The sequence below is a fragment of the Schistocerca serialis genome, chromosome 11 (assembly GCF_023864345.2).
Source record: "Schistocerca serialis cubense isolate TAMUIC-IGC-003099 chromosome 11, iqSchSeri2.2, whole genome shotgun sequence".
NCBI classification, from domain to species: domain Eukaryota; kingdom Metazoa; phylum Arthropoda; class Insecta; order Orthoptera; family Acrididae; genus Schistocerca; species Schistocerca serialis.
Window position 1 is genome coordinate 180,978,665 of NC_064648.1, and position 26,941 is coordinate 181,005,605.

The window sequence follows — 26,941 nt, forward strand, 5'->3', positions numbered from 1 at the left end:
CTGATGGGCAATAGGAAACAATTACCATTTTATGCTCATACCTGCTACTGGGTCTTGCCCAAACAATCTCAAAAGTAGCTTCAATTTCTATCTTGGTGGATTTAAGTTTCTTGTCTACTGCGACAAATACACTGCCTCCATTTCCCACCTGTCTATCATTTCAATATACACCCAAATTTTCCTCAAAAATCTCACTGCTCTCAACTTCAGCAGGTTTCAATTAGCTTTTTTTTTTTTTTTTTTTTTTTTTTTTTTTTTTTTTTTTTTTTACCTAGTATTATGTGGGCTTCACAGCTTTTAGGTGCACTTCAAACTCTGACATTTTGTTGTGAATGTTTTGACAGTTAACTATTAGGATTTTAATACTGTCACCTGTGGGAGGCATTTCTTTCGATCTTACACTGATACCTCCGAGTTTCCTACAGCTATCGTTATCTGTATTGGGTGGAGAGTTGCCTAATCTAAAAAAACCTTTATATGCACCCCACACACTGTTAGCAACCTGAGTAGAGGTAAACTGCAGAAAATTTAAAACAATTGGATGGAAATTTCAACCACTATCCTATTGTATCTTAATCATTGCTCTACTTCGTTTGATGCAGTTCACAAAGTAAATTCAGAAAACCAGCAGTTCAGGTGCAAGGAAACAATTTCTGTGGCTTCATCACGTAAGGCATGCTAGTAGGTTACAAATAAGCTAAGAGTAGGATGCATATGAGAGCCTGTTGCTTACCTTATGCAGCACTTCTGAATGAAATGCTAAGAGTAGGATGCATATGAGAGCTTAATACTTTCCTTATGCATCACTTCTGAATGAAATGCTAAGAGTAGGATGCTTATGAAAGCCTGTTACTTTCCCTATGCATCACTTCTGAGTGAAATTGCAAGAGGAGTGGTTAATATCATATGGAGTACCTTCCATCATGCTGTGCAAACTGGCTTGCAGAGAATACATCTAAATGTAAAGACAAGTGGATTTTAGTACTTACCGGGATTTCTTCCTCAACACACACAAACTCATTCTCCTGCTTCGGAGACATGAGTGGGTCAGTTTCCACCTGAATGAAAATAAGTGAGTAAGTACAGGCACAACACAGAGCAAAAAGCACAAAAGAAACCAGTCTACACAACATAAATGACTGTCATTACAATTGAAAATATTGTGACAGATCGAAACTCAACACTGGTTTCCGCTTACCAGTGAGCAGTTTTTTCCAGGTCTGACTCAAATTTTCACTCTCAATCATGTTTTCTCCTATGATTTGATAATACTGCTACCAGAGGTTCTCCTGTCAAGGGGTGTTTGGGAATAGAACAAGAGAGCAGTGTTGTGGGGATGGAGTCTGTGTAGGATGATGATAATGCTTGGTTTGTGGAGCGCTCAACTGTGTGGTTATCAGCACCCGTACAAATTCCCAACCTTTGCCACTTTCATGAATGACGACAAAATGAGGAGGACAACACAAGCACCCAGTCATCTCGAGGCAGGTGAAAATCCCTGACCCCACCAGGAATTTAACCTGGGACCCCGTGGTCAGGAAGTGAGAACCTGACCGCGAGATCACAAGCTGCGCACATGGAGCCCGTGTAGGATGTTGCTTGGTCTGACATAGAATATACTGTATGAAACGAGTTAAAAGAATTTATCAATGGGGATGAAATCAATGCATCATACTTTAAACATTTGTGTTTTCATGGAATCAGAGACGGAATTTATGCTGGATTTAGCAAGAATTGCATGTTAATAAAACACAAGATAATTATGCTATTATTGCAATGTATTTAAAACTATTCATGGGTAGGAAGCTTAATACTGATTTTACACATCTCTAAGAAGCAATGTTGCCGATAATATTCATTTTATTACTCACAGAAAGACTTTAATTTTATTATTTTGTAGGCATCATGTGGAGTTTCTGATTACTGAATTAACTTGAAGATGCAGTTTTTGTAATTATTCACATTATCTTGAACATATAAAATTTAAAACACATCTTTCCACTCTGCTTGCTGAGCCACCACTTCATGCACTGCTAGCCATACTAATAGTGTCTCACGTGCTACCCTATGAACAACAACTGTCCTATAACAACAAATTCCACGACAACTCTAGACACAAACTAGAAACAAAGATGTATTTTACACATTAAGAAATTACAATACAAAGATTTATATAAGTTAAAAAATTGTAAAACTGAACTTATCAACATTGCATTGTAGCATTAAATGAAGAGACCGATACTCATCAAAACAAATTTTCATACCTTCAACCTATTACACGCTATAGGATCAGCATATCTTAACAGTTAGCACTGATATCAGTTTGTGTCATCACATCTTCATTGATTTCATCCACAACAATCAATCAATTCATTTTTTGAAGATATAATTATAACACCAACTGTCTAAATATATTTAATTTGTATACCTTATCCTTATATTTGTGTATAATGTAATGCACCATTGCTTGTGTATCCTCCATAACTATCAGAGACTGAATGGATTTTATTTTGTTGTACTTACTGCTCCTTATTTAATAGTTTTTGTTAATCTTAAAATTATCGGTATATTTTTAACCGTTTGACTACAGTGGACAATTTAGCTCATCATGCTCCATCACTTGCTGGGTACTGAGGACGTGTTTAAACATGGCCTTATGGCCTTTTATTTTTCCTTAAGCACTATTGATGTGTTAACACATCCCATTTTGCCAACACCCTTACTGCTAAGGACAAGTTACTTCTATTTCTTTGTGGACAGAAAGGTTTTCAGTATTTATAAACAACATGCATGCCTCTTTACATGCTATCATTTACAAAAAACATTAGATTAGATTAGTACTTGTTCCATGATTGAAACTTGTTGATGGTCTCAACAGAATGCAGGGTGCTCGCTCTTTCTCAGTTGTAGAGTAGTTCACCTTGGACTTTGAGAGTACTCTGGAAGTGTGTTTCTGGCACCTTTCTGAATCTGCATTAGAACTGAACCTTTCCCATAATCTATAGTATCAGTTTGAGTTCAGTTTCTACAGTCTTGTCATACAATGCTACGATTGGAGCAAATGTAAGTCCTCCTTAAAAGACAAAAAAATCTCTTTCATGCACCTCGTTCAAGGAAAATCTGGCACCTCTCATCAGTATTTCTTGCAAAGGATGTGCCTTGGTACAGAAAATCTTTATAAGTCACCTGTATTATAAGCACATGTTTCTAGAAAACTTCACATCACAAATGTGCCAGGGTGTTTGAAAAATCTGCGATTGCACTTATTTGCTCTGGATCAAGATGGACTCCATCATCATCAGTTAGATGCCCCAAGATTTTTATTTGTTGGGCAGTGAAGACTCTTTTTGGATTCAGCAAAGCCACATCAGCCATTTAAGGTGATGAAGTATATGACTGAAGGTGGCTGGAGTGTTACACAGTCCAAAGAACGTAAGTTATAGAGGCCATCAGGAGTTATGAAAGCAGTCTTTTCATGGTGAACCTGATCAACTTTGATTTGGTAGTAGTCTGGCTGTATGTCTGTCTCCTTTCAAGCAATCCAGGTGGTCATCAATGTGTGGCAATGGACAGACATCTTTCTTCATGATTTTGTTCAATCGTCAGCAGCTGAGACAGAAATGCTGTGTAGAGTCCTCCTCCTCCAAAATAAGCACAGGAGAGGCCAAAGAACTCTCTGAAGGTTGAACAATATCATCTTGCAGCACATTCTCCACTTCTTTCTGGACTACCCATGGTTTAGACAGTGACACTATATGAGAGCCCACTAACTGATGGATGGTCCCCAGTTTTGATATGGTGTTTTTGGCCACTTGGTCTGTCTTTTCTCCAGTCTGGATTTGAAAGCATCCAAAAATTGACACAGAAAGTCAATCACTTCTGACAGTATTCAGTCAGGGCAGATCCTACTGACAGTTTGATAATAGCTTCCACCCCCCCCCCCCCCTCCCACACACTTGGGTTGTCTGTAGCGGTAGTGGAGCACAGTTAGTCATCGATGACACTACACTGCCCTCGATGGTGTTGTTCAGATGTCGCTATGCATATACCTTTAGGGATGAGTTGTGACTGCTCGTTACAAATGGTGATCCAAAATTCCAGTTGACCACCTACAATACTTATGATCTTTGCTGACATGTACACTTCTTTAGTTATCCCCATTACCTTTTTGCAACTGACAAAAGCTTGGAGTGTAACAGAGATCTTTATTGACAACTGCAACTCACCTCTATGATGATAGCAAGATAACAATGTCTTCAACAATGGCAAACAACCACCAATGGGAATCTTTGTTGCAATAGTTGGCAAATCTGGTGCTCTGATCTTTGACAGTCTACAGCTGCTTGTGATGCTTACAAAAATTTCCATTCAAGAATACCATTACAACTATAATCTGTATAAATGAGAAATTCAAAGAACTGTGTTCTGTCTTTGTAGTCATTCTTGCAACAGATTTTCCTGTTGGCTGGACATAATTCACACTTATGACACAACTGCTTTCATGTCATAGAAGCTAGTCTTCTTCGGCTGACAATAAGCCTATGATATCATAGAAAAGGATGACCATTAGCCGACTGGTGCCCAGTCATGTTGACTGTCAATGCAGTCAATGAGATTTACTGACATCTTTGTGACTGCTGTTCATGAAGCATTTGCACCTCTGGTGGCCTAAACTTCAGAGATGGTCACCTTGTTCAATTTGCTGAAATCAGTGGCTAGGCAAGCAGCTGCTGCCTCTGTTCAGTGATAAACAGCTACAGCATGTTGGAGACTGATCTTGGCCAGGGTATGGTGATGGGATTTACCCCACAGTTGACTGGCATGAATTAACCTGTTGTGATTGTTGACACCTGCTGGCGTAGTTGTCAGAAACTTGCCACCTTTCTCTGCAGTGGTGCACATTATGTCCATGAGACCACAGTGAAAAAAAAACACCAGCATGTTGTCCTCTGTCCTTCAAATGTCTGTTCTTTTATGGAGGCATTACTCTTCTCATAGGAGCTGCTTGTACCTGTGTTGGCCAAGTGCTGGGTGGTTGGTTGATGGCTGTGCCATAATTCAGAACTGGCCAAGTCCATTTATCTTGGCATGTTCACAATAGTGAAGATTGGTGCTAAAGGTGGATAAACCTCTTTTTCAACATTCTCTATTGCCTTTTAAGTTACTGGGCAAACATTCCTGCCTGCTACCTGTTGCTAACTCAGTCCAACAGTTCTGGTTGCGTGTGCACGCACGCCTAGTCTGAGAGGAGTGAGATTGTAGTGGTCTCACACAGCTGCTGTAGTAACCAAATTCCTTTCTGTTGCATTTGCCCCATGCACTGGCTCCACTATATAAATTTCTCAGTTGCTGTGACATCCTTTACCGAAAGAGGAGCTGCAACTCCTTTCACCAAGTGTGAGATTTTGTCAGCTTCTGTCATTTTTATTCATAGTGTGACACAGCGATTAAAAGTTCTGTATGTAGGGCTGTGCCATTTCCCCACGAAAATGGGGCCTACTCTTCAGCTATTGTTGTTGTGCTAAGTGGACTTCTTACCAATTGTTGCCAAACATCTTCACCAGTTTGGCTTGAAATTTATCCTGCTACTGATCTCTTTGCAGTTCTAAACTAATGCTGAACTGTACCTTTGAAGTAAAAGTACACTTTTGTCAGACACATCATGTCATCTCACCTGTTGTATGTGGCAATTCTGTTGAACCTTTTCAGCCATCACATTGATAAAATACTCTTAAGCCATTTTTTCTGGTATGTGGAGAAGAATGCTGGATGCCTGATGTGCAGCTGACTCAGAATCGACTGTTCTTTTAAATATAAAGACCATGGGAATGATGTACTGCTTGTATTCCCATTCTTGTGTAAATGACAGCTTCTGTGTTGTCTAATTGGAGCCACGGTACTGTGTATAATTTTAAGTGCACAACATATCCACCAAACAATGTCATGTTGCAACCACACTCAAGACCAAATCCAGGTTCATCATGAAATACAACACTTAGCATGGAAAAGATGTTTAGTATGAACACCACAGTACAGCCAAAATGGAACTAAACTACTGGATGGAGAGTGCAGCTATTATTCAAACATCAGATATTCCACATTTCTGGAATTTATACAAACATAGAATATTACAGAATATATGTACTACAAACATATGATATTTCAAGAACAATCTGGAAATGATAAATACTTAATAAATAACTGCTAGTGGTCAAGTTTGAGCTGGTGACCCACAGCATTTAAGACAGCAATGCTAACTACTATGCCACACTACATGCAACCACAGCTCATGGCAATGTGTGTGTGGGCTTCCAATGTATGGTGTAACTCTCCATTTGCAACAGCTAAGTTTATTTCATAAACACTGTAACCATTAAGGAACTTTCAACTCATTATAATGTTATCTGCAATAATTTGTTATTTAAATGATTAATGTAAAATCTCATATGAGATGTGAAACAAATACTAACAAAGAGATAGAGGGGCTGGCCAGTACTTACCTCAGCTCAGTACAGCCGATAGATACACATAAAACAGAACCGAAAATTTACGTTCCTAGCTTTCGGAACAAATGTTCCTTCATCGGGGAGGAGAGAGGGGAAAGAAAGGAAAGAAGGGAAAGGAAATTCAGTTACTCACAACCCAGGTTATGAAGCAACAGGGAAAGGAAAATAGGGAGGGTAGCAAGGATGGAGGCATGGTTGTCAGAGGGAAGCCAAAGATATTCTACTGTAAGTACTGTGCCAGCTTCAAACCAAAGAGGATGCATACAGAAGTAAAGAGGTATATAGTATAAACACAACTATCTAGGATGAAAAGATGCGTGAATGGCTAAAGAGGAAAGGGAAAGAGGAGAAGACTGAAAAGTAAATGGGATTGAGGTTGTTTAACGTAGGTTCAGTCCAGGGGGATGGCGGGATGAAAGGATGTGTTGGAGTGCAAGTTCCCATCTCCGCAGTTCAGAGGGACTGGTGTTGGGTGGGAGAAGCCAAATGGCACATACGGTGTAGCAAGTTCCTAGGTCCCTAGAATTATGCTGGAGGGCATGCTCCGATACTGGGTATTGGGCATCTCCTAGGTGGACAGTTCGTCTATGTCCGTTCATGCGCTCAGCCAGTTTAGTTGTTGTCATGCCGATGTAAAAGGCTGTGCAGTGCAGGCATGTCAGTTGATAAATGACATGTGTAGTTTCACACGTGGCCCTGCCTTGAATTGTGTATGTTTTACCAGTAGCGGGGCTGAAGTAGGTGGTTGTGGGGGGATGCATGGGGCGGGTTTTGCAGCGGGGTCAGTTACAGGGGTAGGAACCACTGGGTGGAGAAGGTAGTCTGGGAATATTGGAGGGCTTAACAAGGATGTTATGGAGGTTAGGGGGGCGACGAAAGGCAACTCTGGGTGGTGTGGGGAGAATTTTGTCAAGGGATGATCTCATTTCAGGGGTTGACTTGAGAAAGTCATATCCCTGGTGGAGTAATTTGTTGATGTTTTCGAGGCCAGGATAATATTGGGTGACAAGGGGGATGCTTCTGTGTGGTCTGGGGGTAGGAACATTGTTGTTGGATGGGGAGGAATGTATTGCTCGGGAAATCTGTTTGTGGACAAGGTCTGCAGGATAGTTGCGGGAGAGGAAAGCATTGGTCAGGTTATTGGTGTAATTGTTGAGGGATTCGTCACTGGAGCAGATACATTTGCCATGAATACCTAGGCTGTAGGGAAGGGAGCGTTTGATGTGGAAAGGATGGCAGCTATCAAAGTGAAGGTACTGTTGTTTGTTTGTGGGTTTGATATGGACAGAGGTGTGGATGTGAGCTTCAACAAGATGAAGGTCAACATCCAGGAAGGTGGCTTGGGTTTTGGAGAAGGACCAGGTGAAATTCAGATTCGAAAAGGAGTTGAGGTTATGGAGGAAATTAAGGAGTGTTTCTTCACCATGAGTCCAGACCACAAAGATGTCATCTATAAACCTATACCAGGCCAGGGGAAGCAGCTGTTGGGTCATCAGGAAAGCCTCCTCCATGTGGCCCATGAAGACGTTGGCATAGGATGGAGCCATCCTGGTTCCCATGGCCGTTCCCCTGATTTGTTTGTAGGTCTGGCCTTCAAAAGTGAAGTAATTATGGGTGAGGATGAAGTTGGTAAGTGTGATAAGGAACGAGGTTTTTGGAAGGTCTTCGGGTGGGCGTTGGGAGAGGTAGTGCTCAAGGGCAGAGACACCATGGGTATGTGGGATGTTTGTGTAAAGGGATGTAGCATCTATTGTGACAAGAAAGGTTTCAGGTGGGAGAGGAGTGGGAATGGATTTGAGGCATTCTAGGAAGTGGTTTGTGTCTTTGATGTAGGATGGGAGTCTGTGGGTGATAGGTTGGAGGTGCTGGTCTACCAGAGCTGAGATACATTCGGTTGGGGCTTTGAAGCCTGCTACAATGGGATGGCCAGGATGGTTCTCTTTGTGGATTTTGGGTAATAGGTAGAAGGTAGGGGTACGTGGCTCAGGTGGAGTGAGTAAGTCTATGGAAGCCATTGTGAGGGACCTTGGATTTTTAGGATTTTTTGCAGCTCAGTCTGGATGGAGGGAATGGGATCCTGGGTAACAGCTTTGTAGGTTGAGGTGTCGGAGAGTTGACGCAGTCCTTCTGCCACATACTCCACACGGTCAAGAACGACAGTTGTGGAGCCTTTATCTGCCGGGAGGATGACAATAGAGCGGTCTATTTTCAGCTCCTTAATGGCACGGGATTCAGCTGGGGTGATGTTGGGGGTTGTCGGGACGTTCTTCAAGAAGGACTGGGAGGCAACACTGGATGTGAGGAATTCCTGAAATGTCTGCAAGAGATAGTTTTGGGGGAGGGGAGGAGGATCCCTTTGAGAAGGCAGTCGGAACTGCTCTAGACAGGGTCCAACACTGGGTCTAGTATTTGGGGGCTGTGTTTGGGTAGTGAAGTGATATTTCCAGTTGAGGTTCCGGGTGAATGAGAGGAGATCATTAACCAGGGCAGTGTGGTTGAATTTAGGCGTGGGGCTAAAGGTTAAGCCTTTTGATAGAACAGATGTCTCTGGAGGAGAGAGGGATCTGGATGAGAGGTTTAGGACTGAATTGGGACTGGTGATATGTGGCATTTGACTGTGGTTATAGTTGAGATTTGGTCTGTGTGGGGTATGTGCTGGGATGGGGAGATTGAGTAGGGTGGCTAGGCTAGGTTTGTTGGCTATGAGGGGGGTTTGTTGAAGGTTCTGTTGTGGTTGGTGTTTGTGAGGGACAGGGAGAGGGACCCCACTTCTTAGGTGTTGCACTAGCACTGTGGATAGTTTTTTCAGGTGGTGTGTGGCATGGAACTCAAGTTTGCAGCTGGCTTCTAGGATGATGTTCCTGAGTATGTTCTCCAAGCAAGGGTTTGAGAGGTGGAGGACTTTGAAGAGAGATAGGAGCTGTTGGGAGTGGTGGTTACATGAAGTAGTGTAGAGGTTCAGGACAAGTTGGGTAAGGGCTAAGGATTGAAGGTTCTGGAAGTCCAGGAGAGACTGGTGGAAGGAGGAATTGCACCCGGAGATGGGAACTTTTAAGATAAGCCCTTTAGGGGTAATTCCAAAGGTTAAGCAGGACTGGAGGAAAAGTATGTGGGATTGCAGTTTGGCTATGGTGAATGCATGTTTCTGGAATGAATGTAAATAATGTGGTATAGGATTAGGGTACATAGTGGGTAACTGGTGGGTAGAGAAATTAAATAACTAAAGTTGAAATAGTAATCATAAGAAGGAATAAAACGCGGAGGGAAGGGCGAGAAAGAAAGAAATTGTGTTGGTAACGTTCAATACCAAACGAAGACCACTAAATAAGAAAAATACGGAGAAAGTTGACCAGACCAAGCAAGTATGTCCAGATCAGGGGAAAAGAACACACATTGCTTAAAAACAGAGATAGCGAGTGGCGAAAAAAAGGATCGCGCGTGCCGCAAAAGAGATCGCGCGTGCCGCAAAAAAGATCGCGCGTGCCGCAAAAAAGATCGCGTGTGCCGCAAAAAAGATCGCGTGTGCCGCAAAAAAGATCGCGGGTGGCGCAGAAATGTCCCAAAAAGTTTTCTTGTGGCAGAGAAAGATAGCCAATGGCACAAAAATATCGACAGCAACAAGAAATCGACGGAAATGGATGATACTGGTAGGTGTGGAAGAGATTGTTGGCAGTGATTGTTGGCTGGAAAACAGCGGATAACGAACGTTAAAACTATGGAATGCTGAATAAATAAATCAATAAATAAAAAAGAGAACAGGACTATAAACGGAACAAGATAATAGGAGGAAGATGAAACTAGCACAGTTGGTGACGAAAATATTTATTTATGTAAATATAAAACACTGAAGAAGAGAAAGTGTTAAGATGACAGACGTAAGTGATAGCTAACAAAAGGGACAAAACAATGAAGGATGTGGACCATACAGGTGATCTAAATGATTAATGGAAAATCTCATATGAGATGTGAAACAGAAAACATAATAGTCAAATTTAATTTTGTTGAAATCTTGTGCCTGCTTTCTCATTATCATCATCCACCTCATGTAATTATTCATTCTTGATTTCTTGCATTAATACAAAATATTCTACCTTAATTTTTTGTTTTGTCTTATTATACTGTTATTTTAATTGGCATTAGCAGTGTCTTTGAGAGTTGCTCTTTTTTTTATGTTTGGGAACTTTCAGCAGGGCTTATACAATACTGCATTCATAGTGTTAGTAAAATATGCATGTAGTAGACTGGGTGCTATTGAGCCAGTTAGCTCTGACCAACCAGAGTAGAGTAATAGGTTTCCATTGGTTTTACAGTGGGGAAAATTTTAAACTGGACTGTTCTGTGTTGAATAAGATCTATTTACAAATAAGAACCTATCATGTTGCAGTCTTCCAGGGACAATGAAAGAACTTGTCTGTTTGTGTTAAGGAGTATTAATGATTTCTACAACAAGTGAAGATACTATTTGGTAAATTCTGGGAACAGTCAATTTTTATAATTTTTATTTACTTATTCCAGAATTTAAATACAACCGATATTTTTACTTATTCACTGGTGAATACATGTTCAATAGATCTATTAAATTCTATCGGTTCTTTTCATGTAGACAGTCATTAATAGTAGGGAGACTGATTACAGAGGGAATACTGCTTCAGTACAATTCATTAATTTCGGTGGCTTTAACTCCTTTCACAGAAGTAATAATAAACACAAGTCCTGCAACACAAGAAGTGTACAGCAGCTGATTTACTCGGTATCTCATAAAGGATTAGATTACAGGTCAAATGTCTGGACTGGTCATAGGACTCTAGAAAACAAAGCACTGGGGCCTCCACACAGGACCGCCAAACCACCTCTCTCAAATTTACCAAATATGACAACTCCTATCCCAGATCAGCAGAGTCGAAGTTTTCAGTGAATAACGTTTGCTGAAGGAAAAGCCAGGATGCAATACTTACAATATTATGAAAAAGGCAGATTTTTGTACACCACATAGAGGAGACCTTGAGTCACAGATAGGCACAACCAAATGACTGCTACATATCTCACACACACACACACACAAGATCACTGTCTCTGGCCATTAAAGCTGGACTGCAAGCAACTGTTTATGATGGGGGAAGAAATCCAGGTTGGTGGGGGTAAGGAGGAGGCTGGTGTGACAATGGGGAGGTATAGTGGAGTAGGGGTGGGAGAAAGTGTAGTGCTGTTTGTGGGAGCATGTAGGGACATCGTGGGTACACAGCAGGAGAAAAATAGCAGTGGGGAAGAAGACTAGTGGGTGCATTGGTGGATTTGAAGGCTGTACAGTGCCCTGCCCTGTCCCCATCATGCCCCTGTGTACTCCTGTAAGCAGCAATACAAACTACCACACCCCCACCCTGCTAGCCCTACCTATCCCCGGTCCAGCCTCCTCCTTACCATCACCACCCACAGATTGCTTCTCCCATCAAGCACAGCTCCTTGCAGTCTGGCCACAGTGGTCAGAGACAGTGATCATGTGTGGGAGTTGTACTTGCATGAATGTCTGTTTTACAATTAAGGACTGTATCAAGAGCCTACTTCCACTTTTAGTTGATATTATAAATCAATCTTTCAAGCAGGGCTACTTTCCAGACTATTTAAAATATGCGAAATTACTACCTCTCTTCAAAAAAGGTGATGCAGGAAAAATTGAAAATTATAGGCCAATTTCTCTACTATCATGCTTTGCAAAAATATTAGAAACTATTATGAAAGATTGGCTAATGAATTATTTAAATAAATACAACTTACTGTCTGTTGACCAGTTTGGATTTTGATCAGGGAAAAGCACAGAATCAGCAACAGCACACCTCACAAAACACATTCTAGAAGCATTAGATAAAGGGAACTATACAACTGGTATACTTCTTGATCTAACTAAAGTGTTTGATACAGTAGACCACAACATATTGTTAAATAAGTTAGATGAACTTGGAATAAGGGGACTAGTGAAAAAGTGGTTCCAGTCATATCTAAAAAATAGAAGACAGATAACTGAAATCTCACATATTTTAAGGTGCTCAAACTATATTGTAAAGCATACTTCAGACCCAAATTATGTAAAGATAGGTGTCCCACAGGGTATTGACCTTGGCCCAATACTATTCCTCATTTACATAAATGACTTCCCACAGAGCAACAAGCATGGACAAATAATGTTGTTTGCAGATGACTCAAATGTTCTAATCAGTGACACATCACCAGATGCACTGAAAGAAAACGCCGAACAAACACTAAACAGTGTACGTGAGTGGGCATCCAATAATAAACTAACACTAAATTTTAAAAAAACAAATGCTGTTAACTTCTATGTCTGCAAAAAACCACACTATAACAACTTTAAGTTAAACGATGAAACTATAGTATGTGTAGACTACACAAAATTTCTTGGTATGCATGTTGACAGTCAGTTAAAGTGGGAAGAACATATTAAAATACTTAGTAACAGAATCGCTACAGCATGCTATGCTCTTACAATTCTGACTGCAGTGTGTGATACTACATGTGTCAGATCTGTATATTTTCCTTATATCCATGCATCTAGAGAGGAAAAATAAAGTTAAAACTCAGCAGAGCTTGTTGTACAACGCCATTAAATTATATAATAAATTACCCCAAAAATAAAAGATATTGACACAATCGGACAGTTCAAAACAAAACTAAAAAAAATTTTTATTAAATAAAAGTTATTATGCAGTAACGGGCTATCTGAATTAAAACATGTGGTGTAATTAAAGTAGCCTGCATTGTAATACATGAGGAAATAATTATAATATGAAATCCAGAATTGTACAGCACTATAAGAAAATTACATAAGGATGTTGTTGTTGTTGTGGTCTTCAGTCCTGAGACTGGTTTGATGCAGCTCTCCATGCCACTCTATCCTGTGCAAGCTTTTTCATCTCCCAGTACCTACTGCAACCTACATCCTTCTGAATCTGCTTAGTGTATTCATCTCTTGGTCTCCCTCTACGATTTTTACCCTCCACGCTGCCCTCCAATACTAAATTGGTGATCCCTTGATGCCTCAGAACATGTCCTACCAACCGATCCCTTCTTCTGGTCAAGTTGTGCCACAAACTTCTCTTCTCACCAATCCTATTCAATACTTCCTCATTAGTTATGTGATCTACCCATCTAATCTTCAGCATTCTTCTGTAGCACCACATTTCGAAAGCTTCTATTCTCTTCTTGTCCAAACTATTTATCGTCCATGTTTCAATTCCATACATGGCTACACTCCATACGAATACTTTCAGAAATGACTTCCTGACACTTAAATCAATACTGGATGTTAACAAATTTCTCTTCTTCAGAAACGCTTTCCTTGCCATTGCCAGTCTACATTTTATATCCTCTCTACTTTGACCATCATCAGTTACTTTGCTCCCCAAATAGCAAAACTCCTTTACTACTTTAAGTGCCTCATTTCCTAATCTAATTCCCTCAGCATCACCCGACTTAATTAGACTACATTCCATTATCCTTGTTTTGCTTTTGTTGATGTTCATCTTATATCCTCCTTTCAAGACACTGTCCATTCCATTCAACTGTTCTTCCAAGTCCTTTGCTGTCTCTGACAGAATTACAATGTCATCGGCGAACCTCAAAGTTTTTATTTCTTCTCCATGAATTTTAATACCTACCCCGTATTTTTCTTTTGTTTCCTTTACTGCTTGCTCAATATACAGATTGAACAACATCGGGGAGAGGCTACAACCCTGTCTTACTCCCTTCTCAACCACTGCTTCCCTTTCATGTCCCTGGACTCTTATAACTGCCATCTGGTTTCTGTACAAATTGTAAATAGCCTTTCGCTCCCTGTATTTTACCCCTGCCACCTTCAGAATTTGAAAGAGAGTATTCCAGTCAACATTGTCAAAAGCTTTCTCTAAGTCTACAAATGCTAGAAACGTAGGTTTGCCTTTCCTTAATCTTTCTTCTAAGATAAGTCGTAAGGCCAGTATTGCCTCACGTGTTCCAGTGTTTCTACGGAATCCAAACTGATCTTCCCCGAGGTTGGCTTCTACTAGTTTTTCCATTCGTCTGTAAAGAATTCGCGTTAGTATTTTGCAGCTGTGACTTACTAAGCTGATAGTTCGGTAATTTTCACATCTGTCAACACCTGCTTTCTTTGGGATTGGAATTATTATATTCTTCTTGAAGTCTGAGGGTATTTCGCCTGTTTCATACATCTTGCTCACCAGATGGTAGAGTTTTGTCAGGACTGGCTCTCCCACGGCCGTCAGTAGTTCCAATGGAATATTGTCTACTCCGGGGGCCTTGTTTCGACTCAGGTCTTTCAGTGCTCTGTCAAACTCTTCACGCAGTATCTTATCTCCCATAAGGATATAAAACTAATTTAAGATACCTCAAAAATGTGTGTTAATATTAATTTTATGTGTATAATTGCAGGTATATTGTATTGTATATGATTTTGCTGACGAAATTTACACAATGTAAATTGTTAAATGGATTAATAAAGTAATCAATCAATAAATCAATCAATCAATCTACTATTTTATAAGAGGTGCTTTTGACCTAAAGCTCATATGTATAGCAGTCATTTTGTTGTGTCTGTCAGCGACTCAACATCACTTCTATATGGCGAGTAACAATTTTTCCTTTTTTTTTTATAATACTGTCATAACATTTGAGAAACTCACTTCTGATATCATATGCACAACTCATTAGCTAATAATGACAGGCAGTATTAAGCAAGCAACTGTACAAAATTAAAAACAAAATCCTAAGGCACAAGAAACAATCCCACAGAACAGCATGCTGCCTGTACCTGATGAAACACAATGCAGGGACTAATGTTATGGCGCTGAGAGTAAAGATTTGACAAACTCAAGTGGTTGCTTCATCTACAGATCTCCTAGGATCAACTTAATGTGTGCTGTATTGTCAACATAAGTATCTCCTTTTTAATTCCATTGTAGCTCAATGGTAAAGTTATTCTGGCCAGAGCACAGATTCGCATACCTGCTATGATGTTCCACATCCTATTCCTTACTCTGCTAGGTTGTCAGATGCAGAGTGGCTCACTCAGCTGCAGCAGTGTTCACTAACTGGAGACTGATATCATGCACCCAGTCACCCTGTTTGTCTCTTGTTACTACACTTTGCATTTGGTTTACGAGCTTTCATTTTTGCTGTTTAGCTTCTTGTTACCTGATCATTACTGTTTAGTTTTATTGCTTTGGATGAAAATGACTGCCACATTCATGAGTAATTCGTACAACATGCCCCACAAGTGTAAAATTTGCAGCTCTTATTTTATAATATGGAACAACCCTCCTACTGACTTCAGAAGGTGTCATGATATGAATAAAAATTAAGACTTCCTGAATTTTTTCAGTTTTGTAAATAAATTTCAGTGGATTAAAATGTCATCTCACTATGTAGTTACATTCAGGAACTGATTTCTATATTACAATTCAAGTATGTGGAACCACTTTAGACTCAAAATTGAACTGTACACTGAAACAAATTACAACTGTTCCATAAAATTTTAAGATTTTGTACGTTTCAGCATATATCTGACATGAAAAATTTGAAAAGATTTAAATGAATATAAGATGGCAACTGTATGGAGTGTATCACGTCACACACAGTGCTCTCCATGACATTCAAATAAGAACAACTATTAGATTTACTACGTTTCATGATACAGCATGAAGCCTCAGTTGCTGCTGTTTATAAAAACTGAATAATTGTTCTGAAATCCCCCTGAAAGCTCCAAAATTTTGGGTATGGCCAAATGCTATAACACACAAAGAGCACAGTATCACTTAATCTGATTTGTGTCAAATACAACATCAACTCTACTGGCAATGTCTTCAGATAATCTCTGTGGCAGAATTGTCGAATGTATCATGAATCAAATTAAGTTTCATGTAATTTTATGCTATATGATGGCCAGTTACACAGACAATTAAGTGCATTCAAATAACATCCAAAGTCTCTCACAAATTTATGGTTCTATTTGCAGGGAAACTGTGTTTAACATGCTTGTTGAACCAAGTTGAAAAGGGGTAAAGGGTTAAAAACATACAAAAACAAACATCACTAGAAAAGTAGCAAAATTGGAAGCTATCCCTCACTATATCTATTACACTGCTGCGAATAAGAGGTGGTTCTCACTCACAATACACGTTCTAAACTAGAAACCAAATGCAAAAACTTGAAAACAGAAAGAAAACTAATAAAGTTAATATAAATAAAAAGTTCAGTGTGAAAATGTAGAGCTAATTCCAAGCAATTTTACTCGGTTGCAAAAGTGTGTATTTTGATGCACCAGAACCTACTTTATTTCTGCAGAATTTTAGATTAGCATTTACAAAGCAGTATTCATCTGAGGCAATCAATCTGGAATAGATCCAGTGGTTACAATTAACCATGGACATATGAAAAGAACAGCGAGTTAAACAGAATTATATTGCAACCAGACAACAGAAGGAGCCAACTAGAGAAGTAGTAAAAATACTGTGGGAATAAACTGATGATGTTAACTCGGCTGATAATATAGAAACCAGGAAGAAAATCAGGAAAAAGATGATTGTGGTAAATTTTTGGGTATTCTCAGTTTCAGCCTTAGTCATCAACTTTTATAAATACTGGGACCCAACAAAATTTCAGACAGTAGATGTTCTGCAGCCACCAGCCACATGAATGCAACATAAGATCAGAAAGAGAACTGGCAAACACTCACAAGTGGCAGGCTGACGGCAGACTCCTTTACCAGCTTGGCAGCACCCTTCGCACTGGATGCTGGTGGCAATGGGAATCGCGTCACACATTTGGCCTGTGACACCCCACAGCGCCCACTCCGACTCCTCTGCACACTTGGTGTCACCGCTGGTTTCTGCTTTACCATCTCCCTGTTGGGTGGACATGTGATGGTGGCACAACCGGATGCAGCAGCTTCCTTGCTGCAGCCATTGTGGCCTGTGACCTGTATGGGAGACAGCACTTGTGGCTGGGGCTCAGGACAGCTGCGCTCCACTTTGCTGTAAGCTAAAACTTCCTGCAGTGTGCTGATGTTGATGCCAGAGCCTGAAAGAATTACACAGCAATCCTGCAGACTCTGATCATGAATAGTGTTTGAAAATAGGTACAGCAGTTAAAGCACCTATAGAACAGTATTCTATTCTATGCTGTGAACACCAGAAATCACTAAATACTTACCTGCACTTGACTTCACTTGACTTCATCATTCAATATAAGTTTCCACACTACTAATTTCAACATTCTAATCGGTTTCTAAGGAAACATTTTCTTTCATAAAATATTCTAAATCTACAGTCCACTGAAACTGTGTGCTCTTCAAAATTTGATCCCTCTTATAATTGTACATCTCTCCCTTTTTCCCCCCTCCAAAGACTGATATACCACATTTGAAAGCCCTCATCTCCCTTTAAAACCAACATTTAGCTTTTTCTACAAAATTATTAAATATTAAGTTACACGTATCCAAAATTAACATGTTCTAGAATGTTCACATCTTAAAATGTGTCTGTGACTGTGTCCAAATTTAAATATTATAGTGTCGTATGCCCAATTTATCTATTTCCAGATGTACATATTTTTACTGATGTTGTGTTTCTTTGTGAAATATTCAAATTATACAACATAAGATTCCACATAATTTTTGACAGGCTTTAATCCTAGTGCACATTAAGACTTTGACTTCACAAAATTGTACCATGTATAGTATTAATTTTATGATGCTATGACTGTTACTTTAATTCAACATGTTATATAGGCACTGTTTCTTGAGTTTTGTCTTAACGTTTTTCCTAATTTGCTCCCTTTAAATTTATTTACAGTTTAACTTTTAACCTTTTAATTGTTTTGCCATTGCTCTACCAAAGATGGCATTTTCTTTATATTTGGGCCTCACTCTTGAGTAGTAACCCAACAGAAAACAGTGAACTTTGAAATCAAAATAATTTACAGAAGAAATTGTAAACAAAGATTTTAAATACCTTGACAAGAATATTTAAAAATACAACATTACGTAGCAATCGTGCTTTTAAAACATGTCATGAACATTGATGAAATATGGCCATTATTTACACACACTGTCCGAATGAAACAAGATACCTGCTTTGGTATGGACATAGCTTTGCATGGGGGACACATTTAAAGTAATCCTCACAGCAACTGCCCTTTTTTCCTTCTAAACCTTTCTGCATATATGTCATTTTATCTTTAAGTTTTATATAGATTCATGAATAATTCAAGACCACATTCCATGTATTTTTTTGTGAATTGAGTTAGTCACTACTGAATTCCTGACAAAAACAGCTGTTTAAATCTTTTCTACTGGTATCTAAGGATGTAGAGGCTTATCTACTAGGGGTAAGATAGATACTGCCTACAGGAAAATTAAAGAGACCTTTGGAGAAAAGAGAACCACTTGTATGAATATCAAGAGCTCAGGTGGAAACCCAGTTCTAAGTAAAGAAGGGAAAGCAGAAAGGTGGAAGGAGTATATAGAGGGTCTCTACAGGGCTGACGTTCTTGAGGACAATATTATGGAAATGGAAAAGGATGTAGATGAAGATGAAACGGGATATATGATACTGTGTGAAGAGTTTGACAGAGCACTGAAAGACCTAAGTCGAAACAGGGCCCTGGGAATAGATGACATTCCATTAGAACTACTGACTGCCTTGGGAGAGCCAGCCCTGTCAAAACTCTACCATCTGGTGAGCAAGATGTATGAGACAGGTGAAATTCCTTCAGACTTAAGGAAGAATATGATAATTCCAATCCCAAAGAAAGCAGGTGTTGACAGATGTGAAAATTACCGAACTATCAGTTTAATAAGTCACAGCTGCAAAATACTAACGCGAATTCTTTACAGACAAATGAAAAATTGGTAGAAGCCGACCTCGGGGAAGATCAGTTTGGATTCCGTGGAAATGCTGGAACACGTGAGGCAATACTGACCCTACGACTTATGTTAGAAGAAAGATCAAGGAAAGGCAAAGCTACGTTTCTAGCATTTGTAGACTTAGAGAAAGCTTTCGACAATGTTGACTGGAATACTCTCTTTCAAATTCTGAAGGTGGCAGGGGTAAAACACAGGGAGTGAAAGGCTATTTACAGTTTGTACAGAAAGCAGACGGCAGTTATAAGAGTAGAGGGACATGGAAGGGAAGCAGTGGTTGGGAAGGGAGTGAGACAGGGTTGTAGCCTCTCCCAGATGTTATTCAATCTGTATATTGAGCAAGCAGTAAAGGAAACAAAAGAAAAGTTCAGAGTAGATATTAAAATGCATGGAGAAGAAATAAAAACTTTGGGGTTCGCCGATGACATTGTAATTCTTTCAGAGACAGCAAAGGACTTGGAAGAGCAGTTGAACGGAATGGACAGTGTCTTGAAAGGAGGGTATAAGATGAACATCAACAAAAGCAAAACGAGGATAATGGAATGTAGTCGAATTAAGTTGGGTGATGCTGAGGAAATTAGATTAGGAAATGAGACACTTAAAGTAGTAAAGGAGTTTTGCTATTTGGGGAGCAAAATAACTGATGATGGTTGAAGTAGAGAGGATATAAAATGTAGACTGGCAATGGCAAGGAAAGCGTTTCTGAAGAAGAGAAATTTGTTAACATTGAGTATTGATTTAAGTGTCAGGAAGTCGTTTCTGAAAGTATTTGTATGGAGTGTAGACATGTATGGAAGTGAAACATGGACAATAAATAGTTTAGACAAGAAGAGAATAGAAGCTTTCGAAATATGGTATTACAGAAGAATGCTGAAGATTAGATGGGTAGATCACATAACTAATGAGGAGGTATTGCATTGAATTGGGGAGAAGAAGAGTTTGTGGCACAACTTGACTAGAAGAAGGGATCAGTTGGTAGGACATGTTCTGAGGCATCAAGGGAGCACCGATTTAGTACTGGAGGGCAGGGTGGAGGGTAAAAATTGTAGAGGGAGACCAAGAGATGAGTACACTACACAGATTCAGAAGGTTGTAGGCTGCAGTAAGTACTCGGAGATGAAGCAGCTTGCACAGGATAGAGTGGCATGGAGAGCTGCAGCAAACCAGTCTCAGGACTGAAGACCACAACAACAACACTGGTATCTACAGGTCATTTATTCGCATTATCATAATTTAAGCTATTTAACTTCTTGCTTAAGAAGTCAGTGTCTCCTGTTTAAATTACATAAATTTATAGTTCCTCTACATGCAGATAAGCTTGTTGCTTTTTTCGTAGCCTTTCCTGTGCACCTTTCATGACAAGGCACATCCAGAAAGTAAGTTTTATGATGTTTCCTTTAAAGTAGACATATTTAGCTGGGAAAATTGCCTATGCACAATAGATCTCTGATGTGTCAATTGAATGCTGGCTGCACTGGTCCTCCCTGGTGGCAGTACTGTGGCAGCTGTGCCCCAAAATGGCATCCCTTATTTGTTCTCCCATTGCCTGGGAGGTTCAGTCAGCAATAAGGTTCGACAATGCACAAAACATAGCAACCACCGAAATTCATGACCAGTGAAGATGTGGCTGGAAACACACTGGACAGCAGTGGGATACCAACCGGTCACCTGCCACATGGCGCAACAATCAGGAGTGATAGTCCGGGGTGCAATTTCTTTTTATAGCAGGACACCTTGGTTGTCATCAGCATCATCCTTAAAGCACAGACGAATGTCAACAATATTCTACGCCCCATTTTGTTGTCTTATATGGCAACCCATTCTGGACTCACTTTTCAGCAGAATAACATCCGCCTACAAATGGCAAGAGATTCTACTTCTTGCCTTCAAGCTTGCGAAACCCTTCATTGGTTGGCAAGGACACTAGACCTCTCCCCAATTGATAACATCTGGAGCATTGTGGATAGGGACCTCCAACAAGTTCAGGATTTTGACATATCTTACAGGAGGAGATCCAACAATTCCCTCAATCAATGCCACGCTGAATAACTGTTTGCATAAGGGCCAGAGGTGGACCAACACATTACTGACTCACTCAATTTGTGGAGCTCTCTCTCCAATTTATCTGAAACTATATTCATTTGTTTGTCTGTACATGTACATCATATCTATTGATATCCACCCAATTTCTTGGGTTGGGGTGGCAAGCACCAACCAGGAGTAAGTGAAACTAAAGTTGTAAGTTTCTAAGAGAGAAGGAAACTGGTGACTTCCAGTCAACAGTTCTGAGCTAAAGGAGTAATCACTCCAGGAGTACATTTTTCCATTTATTTCTGAAGTAAATTTACTTACTCCATTACTGATGGAGAGCACCAGTGAAGAGTACACTACTACATCAGTAACTTGAGGAAATAAAACCAAAACTTACCTCTAGGCAGTAGTAGGAGTAAAATAAGAGAGTAAGGTGTGATCTTTGAGTTCTGTATTTTAAGTGTCGAATTCTATGGATTACATGGACTACAAAGAATATATGGAGATGGAGGAAGAGGTGAACATCCCAAGAATGAAGGTTGTAATGGAGACAAGAGACGCATTTGTGATGTGTAGCGACAGTGATTTCAAACAGAGGTTTGGATTTCATACGGAATCTTGAGTAGCTGCTTTTTATGCTGGAACTGTTACTGCAGCATAATTCTGACAGGAACCATACTTTGTCTCCTAGGCGGAAACTTCTTTGTGGACTGCAAATCTTTTGCACAGGTAATTATCAAATTGTAGCAAGGGATCCTTTTAATATCTATTGTACTACTACGACTACTACTACTACTACTACTACTACTACTACTAGAAGAGCTTCTAACAGTGTGATAAACAGTTTAATTGCCTTAAATCCACTGTATGTGTCCATGCCCCAGAGCCAAGAAAATATATCAAAGAACAAAAGGGAATTCTATCGAACTGATGGATTCCCAAATGTCATAGGGGCCATAGATTGTGTACATACACCCATAGCTTGTCCTCCTGGAGCACAAGCAGAACTATACAGAAATTGCAAGAATTCGTTTTCTATCAAAACACAAATCATCTGTGAAGCAGCAGAATTTGAAAATGCACGATATGATGGGTTGCTTATTGGAGATAGTGGGTACACATTCACTAAACATCTTATGACACCAGTGTTATGAGCACACGTGAGCTGAACGGCACCAATATAGAGCCCATATTGCTTCCAGATGTGTAATTGAGTGAACGTTTGGTGTTTGGAAGAAATGTTTCCAAATTCTGGCTAAAACAATGCGATTTAAACCAAACAAGTGTTGAAATGTTAATGTGTCTGCTGCAGTTGAACACAACTTTGGAACAGAGGTTAGAGATGTGTGTCACCCTGATGCTGTGGAGGTGAATGACATTAAACAATATGCATTTCACCCAGAAGCAGATGCTGCAGGCCAAGCTGTCAGAAGGTCTATTATACTTAATTAGTTTAGTTAAAATTGTATCTAGTTTGCTATTAAAATGAGAAGCTAGTGTAAAGACGTTTCTTACTTAAATGAATAAATAAGCCACTAGATTGTCACTACTGCAGTGAATACAGACTCATTTTATTTGTGTGTAATTTTGTAGTTATGTTCTTTCTTTCTTTTTTCTAGGGGACTAACACTCTCATTTCATTTCTTAACTGAGTATAAAAAGTCATACAATGTTCCAATTATTTCTAAAAAAAAGACCTCTTTTATAATATTGTAAATTCAGATAAATATCAGAATGTGGTATTAACAAAAGTTACTACCGATGGTGAAATGATAAACAAAAATATTATACCGTAAAAGAAACAAGAACATATTTACCATTTGAAAAAATATCAAGGAAATAAAAGATGTTTTATACATATGAATATTTTCTTCTTCATTCACAAAAACCCAAATTTCTCGAGCACATTGCCTGAAGAACTCAAACCTGAAGTTTGCTCCATCACGTTCTTGAACTTATTCATAATTTCCATTTTAAGTTTATTCTCTTCTTCTATGATTTCTCTTTGTCTTTCTATTAATATCATTTTTTCATTGTATTCCTCTCATAATAAACGCATTTTTAAGGAAAGTTCATATGCTTTTTTCAGCAATTCTTGGTTCTTCACTACAACCACATGTTCTCTCTCTCTTTTTCTGGGTGGATCATCTGATATGCTCCCATCAGAGAATGCAGACTGAGGTTCATGACTATGTGATAAAGTTCCACCTTCAACAGTTTCACTGCTACCTTTAGAGCAGTTATAATCATTGAAGCTGCTTGAATGTATCAGATTATCTTCAGATTCATTAATTCCCACTATCCCTTCAAAAAATTGTGGGATCGTATCAACAACCATTTGGCTTATATTATTGATCTTCATCTCACCTACTCCACCACCAGTTTGAAATTGTTCTCGATTACATTTAGCTTTCATTTTCTTTGCTTTCGCTTTCATGTCCTTCCAAATTACTTTAACCCTTTGTTTCCTGACATAAGAAAAAATTTACTTTTCAACATTTTCTTTGCAGAATTTATGCTATTGTGGGCTCAAATGACGGTAGGATTTTTTGTAAAATTTTATTCTATTTTTCACAACTTTTTTCTCACCTGGTACTCAGAAGTACCGTCAGACTCCATGGACAGAATCACAACATTCACAGAAAAATGCTCAAATTTTTGTAACTTGTACTTTATTCCACATAAATATTAAATATTTTTACATTAGAAAATTAATTTAGAGAAATATGATATTTCTGAATTTTTTTTTAAATTTCGCATAAATTTATTCTAGAGCAACTTCACAATACATAGTAACTTAGCTATACATTTTTGACAGTATATACATATCACATATTTAGTGATACCTCATGAAATTGTAGGAAACAGTTCTTTTTCTCATTGCAGCACAAATACACTTTACACGTACTACATTGTGAATGTGGTCTCGACTGAATTTTATTTTTCGCACACATTTCGCATCGTCCTCTTTTACAACCGAACACTACAAAATGGGTTCCTCGGTTGCCAAGATGTACATCCTTCAGAAGAGCAAAGTTACCCTTCCTTCTCTTTGGGAGAGTTATTTCATCTTTACAAGAGTTTCTCTTCTTGAGATTTGGTACTTGCTGTTCATTCATTAGCCCTAGTGCCACAACACGCCTGAATTCCAGCAGTGGCAGCGCCCCATGTAAGTCACTGAAAATGGCGTAAGCATTGACAAAAGCAGTTTCTATTGCTCCCCAGAAGAGACGGTGCCACCATTTCTTTGATCGCTTGTCAAGACCAGAAGTTGAACGTAATCTGTCTGCATGATCCACACCACCCATGTTTTTATTGTAATCACATACAATAACTGGACATGGTATAGTCATACTAGTTCCATCTTTCTGTTTTCTTGTCACTACGCTCTGTTCAGTGCCATGAAAGTTTGACGCAAAATACACCACTTTATTTTCCTTCCATTGAAATACTGTTAGGTCTAAATATGACTCTCTGTGATTGGATTTAGACATTTTTCTTTAGCTAAATTCCTTGGCAAACCTTTCCTGTTTGTTCTAATTGTTCCACAGGCAAATGTATTTACCGATTTCTGTGTGAGAAAAAGTGGACAGAACAACTAGTGAGAAGTAACGCATTGTTGCTACAATAAAGTGTTCGCACAACCTGACGGTACTAATAAGTCCGCCTTATATTTTCCACTTTATGTCATTCACTTGTAACGTAATGGTTCAAACTATTATAAAAAAACAAAGAAGGTAAGTACGTACAATGGAAAACTCAACAGAAGTTTCAATAAATTGCGCACAAATTCAGGCAACTCCATGGAAACAAGCACATACAATCTTCTGTTTTCACAGCAGCGCGCGAAAAACAATTTCAAGCTCTGACCGCTAGAGAGGTCTATGTATTGCACAATAACATCTATGAAACAGTAGAGCAGAGTTACTGTTACGTACCGACAGGCTCTCAGATCACGAAACTGCACCACGAGAAAATAATGAGAGTCAAAACTTACTGGTACTTTTAAGTACCGTCAGGCAACAAAGGGTTAAGCTGCTGTTGTGATCTATGTGCAAGAGCTTCTGCATTGTATTCAACGTATATTTTTTCCCAAGCATCCTCTTTCCTTTTTAGCATGTTGACATCTTGCTTTTTAGACTCAATATAAGTTATGTACTTTTTCATTATTTCAGCCAACTGCTCATTTTCATTTTCTGGTATGTTTTTTGAACATTTCTTAGCTACCTTCATGTTACTGCTAGCTTGTTTCTCAAACTGGCACTTAAATTAATACATGTGACCAATCAACAATGGACATTGGTAGCTGTAGATGGTGGCATTAACAATAATTTCATCCATTAGCAGCAAATTTCTTTTTCATAATACACAGATCTTATCAATAAATAGTACAATTAGTAGAATAACATTTACATTTCCCAATTTTAATAATTTAATTTAATAATCCTTCCTAGCTTCTAAAATTATAGCGATGAGTGTAAATTATGCAAAAGGTGATGAAATTAAGTCTACCGACAATCCATATTTTCCAAGAGGGAATGTAATGCACGTTCCAGCAGTCTGCAGAAATTACTTACTTCTTTAGTAAAAAGGCATTACTACTTTAGTTACAGCTACAGAAGTAAATAGAAATTGAGCTCTCCAACAGTTGTCAACAGAGTTATTACTACAAGAGTTATTTTGCTAAAGTAGTCCAGACCAAAGAAGTAAGTGTTACTACAAGAGTAATTTATACTAGTTTGGTGCTTGCCATCCTCAGAGTGTGTAATTTTCATGGTGTTTTCTGTATAATCTATCTGTGCTCCAGAGGGACATCATAATACACTCCTGGAAATGGAAAAAAGAACACATTGACACCGGTGTGTCAGACCCACCATACTTGCTCCGGACACTGCGAGAGAGCTGTACAAGCAATGATCACACGCACGGCACAGCGGACACACCAGGAACCGCGGTGTTGGCCGTCGAATGGCGATAGCTGCGCAGCATTTGTGCACCGCCGCCGTCAGTGTCAGCCAGTTTGCCGTGGCATACGGAGCTCCATCGCAGTCTTTAACACTGGTAGCATGCCGCGACAGCGTGGACGTGAACCGTATGTGCAGTTGACGGACTTTGAGCGAGGGCGTATAGTGGGCATGCGGGAGGCCGGGTGGACGTACCGCCGAATTGCTCAACACGTGGGGCGTGAGGTCTCCACAGTACATCGATGTTGTCGCCAGTGGTCGGCGGAAGGTGCACGTGCCCGTCGACCTGGGACCGGACCGCAGCGACGCACGGATGCACGCCAAGACCGTAGGATCCTACGCAGTGCCGTAGGGGACCGCACCGCCACTTCCCAGCAAATTAGGGACACTGTTGCTCCTGGGGTATCGGCGAGGACCATTCGCAACCGTCTCCATGAAGCTGGGCTACGGTCCCGCACACCGGTAGGCCGTCTTCCGCTCACACCCCAACATCGTGCAGCCCGCCTCCAGTGGTG

The 26,941-nt window shown here is 39.6% G+C and overlaps 1 protein-coding gene across 4 annotated transcripts in view; it reads right to left on the minus strand.

The window, feature by feature from the left end:
- LOC126427361 (uncharacterized) overlaps window positions 1–26,941 on the minus strand; it is a 200,943-nt gene that overhangs the window by 45,629 nt on the left and 128,373 nt on the right. For all 4 annotated transcript variants that reach the window (XR_007576653.1, XR_007576654.1, XR_007576652.1 and 1 more), the window contains 2 exons: window positions 17,245–17,588; window positions 990–1,058 (listed from right to left, as the gene is read on the minus strand). Coding sequence is in view for 1 of the 4 variants with exons in the window: in XM_050089702.1 (XP_049945659.1) it covers window positions 990–1,058; window positions 17,245–17,588 (413 nt within the window). In the remaining 3 variants the exon portion in view is untranslated. The remainder of the gene's footprint in view (window positions 1–989; window positions 1,059–17,244; window positions 17,589–26,941) is intronic.